Source organism: Mus musculus, chromosome 9 (assembly GCF_000001635.26).
Source record: "Mus musculus strain C57BL/6J chromosome 9, GRCm38.p6 C57BL/6J".
Taxonomy (NCBI): Eukaryota; Metazoa; Chordata; class Mammalia; order Rodentia; family Muridae; genus Mus; species Mus musculus.
In genome coordinates this window covers 63,375,440-63,386,871 of record NC_000075.6, presented here as the reverse complement: position 1 = coordinate 63,386,871, position 11,432 = coordinate 63,375,440, and the positions used below count along the sequence as shown (strand labels likewise).

At 42.1% G+C, this 11,432-nt stretch overlaps 1 protein-coding gene across 7 annotated transcripts in view; it reads left to right on the top strand.

Annotated features, from left to right (window-relative positions):
* Positions 1–5,189: 5,189 nt before the first annotated feature.
* Map2k5 (mitogen-activated protein kinase kinase 5) overlaps positions 5,190–11,432 on the top strand; it is a 217,915-nt gene continuing 211,672 nt past the window's right edge. For 4 of the 7 annotated variants that reach the window (NM_001364494.1, NM_001364493.1, NM_011840.3 and 1 more), the window contains exon 1: positions 8,970–9,749. Coding sequence is in view for 5 of the 7 variants with exons in the window: in NM_001364493.1 (NP_001351422.1) it covers positions 9,615–9,749 (135 nt within the window). In the remaining 2 variants the exon portion in view is untranslated. Of the gene's footprint in view, positions 9,750–11,432 lie in introns of all 7 variants that reach the window. The other 3 variants (XM_006511146.2, XM_030244354.1, XM_011242740.3) reach the window with 1 other exon arrangement.

Sequence of the window (11,432 nt, the reverse complement as noted above, 5' to 3'; positions counted from 1 at the left end):
GATGAAAATAATTTATGAGAGTAGATTATCCTTAAAGCCTTTTTTACACATTGTATTACAGCCACTACTAAGAGATAAAGAACAAAATTTTATTTTGGAAGGCAGCAATGCCACAAATGCAATACCAAAGGTCATGATTTTGAACTTTGAAATTTACAAAATGAAGTAGCCAAGAATTTGGAAGTCTGAATATAAACTTAGGCTAGCTCAACTTTAGACTATTTGCCTTGAATGTGTAAGGTTCCACATTCAATCTTAGCAACAACCACAGTACACACACTAATTAGTATCACTAATTAAAACATTTATTTTTATTTTCTATGTAGTGTTTTGCATATATATGTCTTTGTATCACATGTATACCTGGTGCCCACAGAAACCAAAAAAGGATATCAAATCCCCTAGAACTTGAGTTACAGACAACCTTGAGCCACTATGTAGGTGCCAGAAATTTAACCAACATCTGAAAGAACAGCCTGTGCTCTTTAATCGCTGAGCCATCTCTCTAGTCCCAGAATGTCACTAACTTTAAATAATATTTAAAATTCGACAATCATTCATGCACCAAATTAATACTCAATACCAGCAAAGCTGAAGACCAATTTTAGTACATTTGATTTGCCAACAGACTCTAGTAGTCCTGAGTCTACACAGAGAAGTCAGACTGCAGAAGACTCTCTGCACACGACAGACTGAGAGTCACGTGTTGGCAGTTTTTGTTGGCAACATTTATCATAGAATGGATGCTGTAAATTGAATGAATACATGATTGTAAATTGCAAAGGCAGCATGTTTGCCTTTAATAGCATCAAGACAAGGACTCTTTAATGGAAGGCATTTGGATCTGTCTTGCAAGAAGAGCAATAAAGAGGACTAGAGAGATGGCTCAGTAGTTGTGAGTACTGACTTCTCTTCCAGAGGTCCTGAGTTCAATTCCCAGAAACCACATATTGGCTCACAACCATCTGTAACCATATTAAAGTATACTTAATACATTAAATAAAGAAGAGCAATAAAGTTTGACATGTCTCAAGTGTAATGAATCAAGTATGCTTTCTGAAAAAAAAAATAAGAGTTTGGAATCCTTTTGCCATATCCTCTTAAGGCATTTCAAAAGTTGTATTTTATTTTCTCACACATGGGAACTGCTATTGTAAAGTCAAATTTAGGTAATGCACAGAAGTGGAACAGAAGTACTCGAATCAGCTAGACTCATTCTTTTTATTTTACATTTGTATTATCATCATCACCACCACCACCATCACTAACACCACCATCATCATTGAAGCATGGGATGCAGGCATTGAGCAAGAATGATACCACTGAGCTATATCCCATTCAGCCTTACTCTTTTAAAACAAAACTAATATTTTGATTGCGTTGTCAAATGAGCAATCATCTCTCAGAAGGAAGCCAGGCTTCTGTTGGTTTTCAGAGGCTACATGACAATTTCTTATGAAGGCAGGGAAGAACTCTTGAGTAGGACAGCAGATTATGATGGTGATTGGGAAGTCTCCATGCCTCTGTCTGATTCCCCGTGACTATATTCAGTTTGGTGATTTATATACATATAATATAAAAATCCTATTTTAGTGGACATGGCTTAAATTATTTCCCAGCCATTACCAGTTGGATAACAGAGTAGTTTCAGCTTTCTGAGCTTTAGTATCTTTGCTATACAATAAGGAGACTATCTAACAGAAAGCATTTAATCATTACAAGGACCTTATACATTCTAAGTCACTTAATCAAACCACTCTATGATGTAAGCATTGTGCACTGTATTTCTTCTTGTTATTTAGTTAGCATCAGCTCATCTTTCACCTGTGGAAGTTTTACCCAAGGCCAGACAAGGTTCCTGAGTCTACATTCTTGGTCACGTCATTCCACTTGTCCTATGATACACAAGATAATTCTGTCAGGTGATAACTGAGAAGTCACATAAATGAGACTTCATTACTTCCTCTGCATATAGGGGAAATTCAGAAGTGCTTAGCAGTGAGTCAGAGTCATGCTAGAGTTTGTTTTCCAGAGACTCTAGCCTATTCTACTTAAGGGGAAATACACTTTGGAGAAATTAAATCTGGTGCATTTTGAATGAAAGAAGCCTTCGTCTTAGATTATCTGAACTCTCCAGTTCTGATCCCGTGCCTGGTGCATGCTGCTGCCCCATGAGCACCTGTCATCGCCGACCCCCCTCGCCGGTATGATTGTTACCACTGCTTATTTTCATTCCTATCAAAATAGATAAGAACACACTTGCCTATCATAGTTTTGGAGACTGCTCATTTTTTTCATATCTTCATATTCTTCTTAAATAAACAAACAAACAGCAATCAGTATAAAGAAAATGCTTGCTTGCGGTAGGGAGATGGCTCAATGGTTAAGTGCTTACAGTACAAGCTTAAAGACCAGAGTTCTGATTCCAGTACTCACCTAAATGCTGGGTGGGAGTGGCAGCCCATCTGTAATTCTAGTCTCAGAGGCAGAGATAAGGGATTCCCAAAGCAAGCTGATTAGCAAGACTAACCTTATCAGCCAGCTTTGGGTTCCATTGAGAGACTCATCGATGACTAAGGCAGAAACATAGAGGGTGATTCCATAGCAACCTCAAGTCTTCTCGGGCCTTCAGATATCCCACAGCCTCCTAAAAGCAAGACCTACAGAATGGGAAGGACCCATGTAGATAACGTAGACATCAAGGGTAAGAGGATTCCAAGCAGAGAGGCAGTAGAGAGAACCCTGGAGTGTGATGTCTGGCATGTTCAAGAAGCATGTGGGACAATGACTTGTGTGTGTGTGAGAAGGAAGAGGAGACATGGGGTTCAAGAGTTCAGAAGTGTGTAGGCTCTGGGAGATGGCCCAGTCTCACTAAGTTCTGATCCCAGTACTCATTAAAAGCCTTGTGCCTGGAATTCAAGCTCTGGGAAGGTGTAGAGAGAAGGAACCCTGGGGCTCCCTGTCCAGGAAGCCTAGCTGAACAGGTGAGTTCCAGGTTTGATGAGAGACCCAGTCTCAAAAAATAAGGTGTCAAGAAATTTAGGAAGACACTTGATGCTAAATTCTGGCTTTCACATGTGTGTCTGTGTGTGTGCTTAAGTATACACGTGTGTGTGCACACAAACACAAATACATCCATAGGCCCTCAGAAGAGGATGCAGAGGATAATAAAGCTCAGTGGTAGGCTCCATGCTCAGTATGCAGGATGCCTGCAAACTATGCCAAGAACCAAATAAATGGATGAATAGTTCAGCAGGAGTAGGGGTCAAAGGAGAAAGAGTGGGGTTTTGCCTGCTCGAGGTGAGAAGCTATCAGTAAAGCTGGACAGAAAATAACAAGTTACTATTGTTCAGTGAAAAGAAAGTATTTTCAGGAGTGGTAAGGATGAAAAGAAAAAATAGAAAAGAATATTTAGAAAGAGATAGGAGCAGTCTGTCTGTAGCAGTGCACACCTTAAATCCCAGCACTCCCGAGGAAGAGGCAGACGGATCTCTGTGAGATTGAGGCCAGCCTGGTCTACAGAGCAAATTCCAGGACAGTCAGGGCTATATAGAGATACCCTGTCTAAAAGAATGAGATGGGGGCGGGGGGAGGAAAAGGGAGAGGGAGGGGGAGAGGTAGAGGGAGAGGGAGAGGGAGAGGGAGAGGGAGAGAAAATTATGGGCATGGATTCTGGTTAAGGATTTGAGATTGAGGTTAAGATAATAAGAGAGAAAAGAAAATCTCTCTGAACTTATAAAAGCAAAATAAAATTCCTCATTAAATGACTTTAAAGCAAGAGTCAAAACTATAAAAACCTTAGCAACAAACTTGGGTAGAATCTCTCTCTTCACACAAGTGCGTGAGGGTGCGCACACACACACACACACACACACACACACACACACACACACACATGCACACAAACCACAGGAGATTGTCTTAGCCACAGGCAGCTACAAGATAAAAGTACAGAAAGGGAAAAAACTTTAGTGACATGGAGAACTTGGAGGCCTTAAGCAAAGTGGGTATGTTTCTGCCGTGCTGTGGCTATGGTTTGTATCTCCGTCACTGCAAAGGTTGGGAATTAAAGGCTTAGTCTTCAGGTAGCCATACCTCATGAGAGCTGGTGGACTCTTTAAATGGTGAGCACTTACAGAAGCTCTGAGAGTCATTAGGCCCGTGCTTCTAGAAAGAATTGTTGAACATGGCCTCTTTGGTCTCTGGCTTTGAGTTACTGTCTCTTCTTGGTACACAAGTACAATCCCTTCATTGTGTCAGAACCCAGCTGATGTCAGCACCATGTCCTTGAACCTCCAGTGCTATGTGCTAAATAACTATCATCTTTATAAAGTTAGCCTGGTCCTACTGCTGAAAGGGGACAAGCATATGAACTTCCATCTCTAACTAAGAATTCCTCTCCAATAGACACCCACTTGCAAAGGAAAAATTAGTTTTCCAATGGAGTCTCAGTGACTTTATAAATCACACTTAAAAGCAGGCTCCATTCCCAGAAGTAGACACCCAACACAAAATTAACTCAATGTTATTTTTATAGACTTTTAATCTCATATTTCTTTGTTTGGGCTTATGTTTTCTTTTGTTTTTCAAGGTAGCATTTCTCTGTATAACAGTCCTGACTGTCCTGGAACTTGGAGATCTACCTGCCTCAGCCTCCAGGTACTGGGATTAAAAGCATGTGCTAACTTCTTTGGGCATTATCATCTTTCTGGTCTTATTTATGTGTTATGGTTTCTGATTTTGTGTTTTTATGGGTTTAGCTCTTGTGTGCCTCTGCATTTCTTGTGTTTACTGTTATTTTATTTTTGTTTTTTTAAAATCTGGCTTGTTTGCATTTTTTGTTTGCCTGCTTGTTTTCTAAAAAGAGAGAAAAAGAAGGAGTACAATGAGTGGTGGGGATAATCTGGGGGGAGTTGGGAGCAGAGAAACCATGATCACAATATATAATAAAAAAGAGTAATAAAAATACATAAAGTTAGCATGTCTTAGGAATTTCATTACAGTAACAAAAAAGTCTAATGAAATATCTGAAAGAGTTAAAATTAGTCTGGAACATTAGTGTTGTTGATGATGATAGTTGTGGTGGTGGTGGCAATTATTACTTATTATTGAAGATGGTAGGAATTTGGGTTCAGGAATCACCACACAATCCATACAAACACAGATCTTAGTTAAGCAAAAATAGTTTATTGAATGCACACCCTAATACTGGTCAGACCAGGGACATAGTTCAGAATTATCTGAACTATGAGAACAGATAACTTTTTTTTTTGTCAGCTTATAAAGGAAAAAACCCACAAAAGTTCATATGCAGGTGCAGGCGTGACTCAGGATATCTTAGACTGAACAGTTCATATTGACCCTTGATTTGATGGGTTCTACGTAAAGCTTTATGGAATTTCTTAAGATATCAAACCTCATACAGAAGATTCAGAGCATACAGAACAAAACAGGGTATGTGGTCAGCATGTCCTTGAGCCAAGTCACTTTTCTGTGTCAATGACTGGCAGGCATGTTAAAGCAGCAATACAAAATAGCTGGAGGACATGGATCAGAATGGCCACAGACAGCTATTCGGGATGGGGTGGGGTGGGGTGGTCAGACCATATCAGTAGGGGTCAAATCCAGGGCCTAACGTGTGATAAGCATACTGTGTTCCACTGAGGTACCCAGTCCTGGAATAGAAGTTCTTACATGCACAGTCATAGCAGCAGCATTATTCACAACAGTCAAAAGATGGAAGTAATCTGAGATTCCATTGGCAAATGAATGAATGAAGATTACATATCCAAAGGACTTATCTTTAACCCAGCAAATGAAGGATCTTTAGTACAAAATTACCACAGAGATGAACTTTGAAGGCATTACTCTAAGTGAAATAAACTAGGCACAAAAGATAAATATTGTCTAACTCCAATTTTATAAGGTTTTAAAAGTATTTCAAGTTCAAAATCAGAAAACTAATGCTAGTGAGAGGAAGGGGGAGGGAAGTCATTATTTAATGGGGAGGGGATTTCACTTTTGTAAGTGAAAAGTTCTAGAAATTGATTGTGTGACAATACAAACGAACTTAAACAGTGCCGAAGTATATACCTAAAAAGGGAAAATCTGATCTTATGTGTGTTTTATCACAATTAACGTACATTAAAAACCAGTCGATATCTGTCTCAGGGTTTCTATGCTATGAAGAGACAGCACGACCATAACAACTCTTATTTAAAAAAATATTTAATTGGGCTGGCTTACAGGTTCAGAGGACTAGTCCATTGTCATCATAGGGACAAGCATGAAGGCATGCAGCCGACACTGTGTTGGAGAGGAGCTGAGAGTTCTGCATCCAGATGTGCAGGCAGCAGAAAGGGAGAGCAACATTGGGCCTGGCTTGGACTTCTGAAACCCTAAAGCTCACCCCCATTAACACACTTCCTCCAACAAGGCCACACCTCCCAAGAGTGTCACTCCCTATGAGTTTATGGGGGCCATTTTCATTCAAACTGCATAACACCTAATTTTCAGAAACACCTTCTTTTCAGTTAAGGTTACACACAAGTAAGGATTTACCAGGGCAGTCAGCAGCATCTCCTTCAGTGTTTCCTTCCCATATTCCCTCTGGGCCCATTTCTCCTTGCTTTTACCACCATCTGATATATTTTATTCATTTTTGTGTTTCTTCCATCAGAATTTAGAGAGAAACTTTCTATCATAGTCATTTAGAAGCAGGTCCTCTGTGCTAATCATTGTCTCATTCTCCTTTTATTATTTTGTTTTTTGGGTTTTTGTTTTGTTTTGTTTTGTTTTTTTGAGACAGGATTTTTGTGTGTAGCCCTGGCTGTCCTGGAACTCTCTCTATAGACTATAGACCAGGCTAACCTCGAACTCACAGAGATTTGCCTGAGTCTGCCTCATGGTGCTGGGATTAAAGGCATTTGCCACCACAACTGGTTCATGTGTCAGTTTTCAATGATAAGCAACTTATAAGTAGGGGGGAGGAGGTATATATTTTGCCTCATAAGTTCACAGATTTTAGGCCATGATCTCTAGGCCTGTGGTTAGGCAGACTTCCACACATCAGCGAGTGTGTGGGAAAAGGCAGGAAGTAAAGGTGTTTTCTTCATGGCTGACAAGAAACAGAAGAAGGAAGAAGGGCACTGGTCCCAATAACGTCGTATAATATGCCCCCAAGAACCTATCTTACTCTCACTGACCCAACATTAGATTCTATCGTCTCCTGGCAGTGCCACTGACGGACAAGCAAGGCTTGAGCATATGGGGGACATTTCCAATCCAAACTTTAACCCCCTTTAAGTAGGAAAGAAACAAGCATAAACCTTCTACTACAATTAAAGTACTTTATGGCTACCAAACTACCTCAGTCAGAACTTGTGTGGCTACTTATGTCTACTGTTAAAAAGAAAATACTATGTGCAAAAACTTTAAGATCATAAACATATATCCCTTTAATTTGGACGGTGGTGTTTATATTACTTAACAAAGAGGTACTTTTGAATGTTAATAGTTCTGTGAAACTCTGCTCAAATAATAAAGTCTTAAGATTTCATGCTATGTAAAGGCTACAAAAAGTTGAAATGTGATTATATTTGCTCTTTAGATATTTGGGAAGCTGAGAGACTGCCATTCATATATTTAAAAAAGTGCTTCAGAATATACATGCAAATTTGGCAAATGGTGTTGGTTTTCCCTATGGTACTATGAATTTTTAAAAAGACGTTTTAACAAATCATAGGTTAATAGAAAATCTCTAGTTTTGTAGTTAATTTTCCTTAATAATAGAAATAAAGTTTAGATTAAGAAGTACATGGCAAAATAGTGAATTTTTCTTTAGCACTGAAGAGCAGTTACAAAGGGGTAGTTCCAACAGTACCTGGAGAATCGGTCTACGTGAATTCCTACCTAAGCTATTAAGGAATAATAACTAAAAGATGGTCATTTATCTCCTACAATGGCCTTTCAAATGCAACAGGAAAAAAGCCCAAGTAGAGGAAATTATGCCACAAATTTTGGTATTACATTGAAAATGATCAACATTTAATTGTTCCTCCTCTTACATTAATCACATATCTGTTTATTCCGGGGAAAGTGGACACTGGTCCCACCACCCCACGCACTATGTTTATGCATAATCAGCCCCAAAAGGTAGAGATAATAGCATAATTTAATTACAAATAAAGGGCCTACCTACACGTTGCCATTTGTAAGCAATTCTTTTGTATAGACACATAGATCAACAGGATTATGCACTTTAAAATGTGAGGTAACAAGGCATTTAAAAATAACCAAGGTTTACGGCTACTGCCCTGCTATCACTGACTGCATAAACACTGCAATTTAGCTGAAAATATATGGAACAGACGGGATATTTTTGCAACGGTTGAATAAGATATTATGATGCCAGAAATACAGCTGTCCCCAGGCAGTTAAGCGCTCTCCATTGAGTTTCTTTACTGTTGCTTTTGAGTAGGAGATTGCTTGGTACTGTAGGTCACTGGTTAGGGTAAAGGACCTCACTGAAAAATTCATGCACACTTTGCTAACGTGGGAGAAAAAATAGTGGTATTTTGGAACTGTTAATTGGAAGAAGGGGCATAAAAACATGCTTTTTTTTTTTTTTTTCTTTTTTTAATAAAAAGGTCTTGCCTGGCTCTTGCCGATTTAATGTAACAAACCCGCGGATAGTAAAAGGTATATAACTTGACAAGCTGGTGCTGCCGTCTTGTCCTTCACCGCCTTTTCTGCATGATCAAACCTTAAATTGTTTTACGGACAGCCCCCAGCCGTAGATCCGTGTCTTCCTGGGTTTTCTAGGCTCCTTTACCACTACCTGAAGAGATGGAAGTCAGCCAGTCCTAGCACGAGATCCCTGCTCCGCCCCAGCTGCCCTCTTCCAACATGGCGCCCCAGGAGGCGGGTCCCACATGTCGGCTCCCCGGGTTCCGGCGCCATCGCGTTTTGGTTCCGGAGTAACAGCGGTCTAACGGCCGCCTTCCTCCTCCTCTCGCCGCCACCTCCGCTGCCGGGACGCGGGCCTCAGTCGGACGATCCTGCACGCGCCGCGCCCTCCGGTTCCGGCTGCGGTCCGGGACCCGCCCCTTGACCCCGCGGCCCTGGGCCCCCCTGCCTGGTTGGAGGGCAGGCGCCACCGGTGCACCTCCGAAACAGCCCCGACCCAGCCCGCGGCGCCCGGCCACCGTCCCCTTGCCCACCGAGACACTCAGGACGGCAGGACCCTGGCCACTGTACCTGCCTTAAACCAGGCCGTTGCTCCGCTGTCTCCTCTTACTCACAAGGACTACAGAATGCTTGTGGGTTCTGTTTTGTCCACTTTTGTAACTCCAGGACCTTCCGCTCTCTACTAATTCCTCTTGGCCGGTCCCCCAACAGTGCATCCTCTCCTAGGGACACTCCACACGACCTGGGCCTGGTTTTGGGCCTGCAAGCTCCCTCCTGATCGCTCCTCTTCACTTCTCCCCATCTTCTTGCTCCCTATTTATCGCCTGCCTTCTGTCTATCGTTCCCCTTGTCACTTCTTGGGGCTCCTCCTAAGTAGGGGCAGGTCGGTACCCCTCGCCCCAGGATGTGAGACCCTTTAACCTGTAATGCTGTGGCTGGCCCTTGGCCCCTTCTGTGCCATGGAGAACCAGGTGCTGGTGATTCGGATCAAGATTCCAAATAGTGGCGCGGTGGACTGGACCGTGCACTCCGGGCCGCAGTTACTCTTCAGGGATGTTCTGGTGAGTGGTGACTTTAGTGGCCAAATCCCAGCGTTGGGGATTATGGATCTGGATAGGCAGCATCTTGACCATTGGTGGCCTGAGCTGGCCTCTGGTGGGGTCAACTTACCTGTTTTAACCACAGTCTCGGTTAATTGCACTCACTGAAAACTGGTAAATGTGCAGCGCCCTGGGAAATTGATGTATCCGACTGAACCCCTGCCCTCAGGAAGCTCACAGTCTGGACTGTGACTTACACACCAGTGCAGACAACTGGGATGTAAAGAGTTTTAAAACTGTTTCTTATATTTTTCTCAAGTATTTGGAAAGGATTCCTGCCCTCATTCTAGCCCTGTCACTGCTGAGTTTCCTGAACTTGTGACCTGCTGGGAAAGGGACACCAGGGCAATCTTAGTTTACAATGGTTAAGCAAACCTTAGATGCCACTGAATGGGAGACCTAGACTTAACTATCAATATGGAAAGGATGCTGCCTGTTAGAACTACAGCACATCATTCCGTGACAAACACAGCTCAATTTCAGAGATGTTGAGTGTTCAGGGAAAATTTACATCTTAGAATCAACAGTGCATTGCCTTGGGATGCTTAGAATATATTTCACACAAAATTATGAAGGTTAATGTAGGCTGGCCCTTGAGTCCATATATAATATATACTATAAAACATTATGTATGTGTGTGTTTGTCCTGAATAGAGAGTAAAAGGACCTTCCGAGGACTTGCTCCTGAGGTTGAGAGTCAGTGCCAAAACTATAGCTTCCTTACTTAGTATATGAGTATATGTGTGTGCAGATGTGTGTGCGTGCATGTGGAGATCAGAGATCAGCCTCAGATGTGCTCAGGTGCCATCCACCTTGTTGTTTTGGGATAGGGTTGGCTGGCCAGCAAGCCCTGGGCATTCGCCTGTTTCAGCATTCCCAATGTTAAGATTACAAGCACTCATGCCACCAAGCCTGGGCCACCTGTCAAGCACCCACTTCCTAGGTTTTTTGTTTATTTGTTTGTTTTTGTTTATTTTTTATTTTTATTTTTTAACATGGGTCTAGAGATTAGTCTCAGGCCCTCATGTTTGCATAGGAAACACTTTGCCAGCTGAGCCATCTCCCTGGCCCCCAAATTTACTTTTGTTTCCTGTAGTGTCCCCATATACTTCAGTCCACGTGCATCTTTCTAGTCAGTTGACATTAACAGGGTGACATATATGTATGTCCACAGTAACTCAGCAGGAGAATTTGGTGTACGGGGAAGAATGTTTTAACAGGCAGATGTGCCGTCTGACTTACAGGGACTATAAGAGAACACTGAGTGGTGTCATTTACTGCCTTGGGTTGATAAAAAATGAAATGGTGGTATCTATAATTTCATTTTGAAAGCTAGATGCTCGTACCACCAAGGCCATGCTTGGGTCTAAGCCAAGCATGTGGCACCTTAGGTGAGCTAGCAGCCTCCAGTCTTTGACCCCGAATGGCATCCCTTCTCTGCAGCTGGTGCTCTTCACAATATGCACAGTGCTAGTCTCCTTTCCTCATAAGGCCCCACAGTCCTCCTTGCTGTCCTCAGGCTCATCTTGATTATCCTGGCACCTATGTCCTCTCTTGCCACATCTTCTTGAGCATCCTGTGTCCCAGGTGTACAGAGCTACTGTCAGTACTCCCAGGTACCCAGGCTGTGCCTCCACTTTGCCT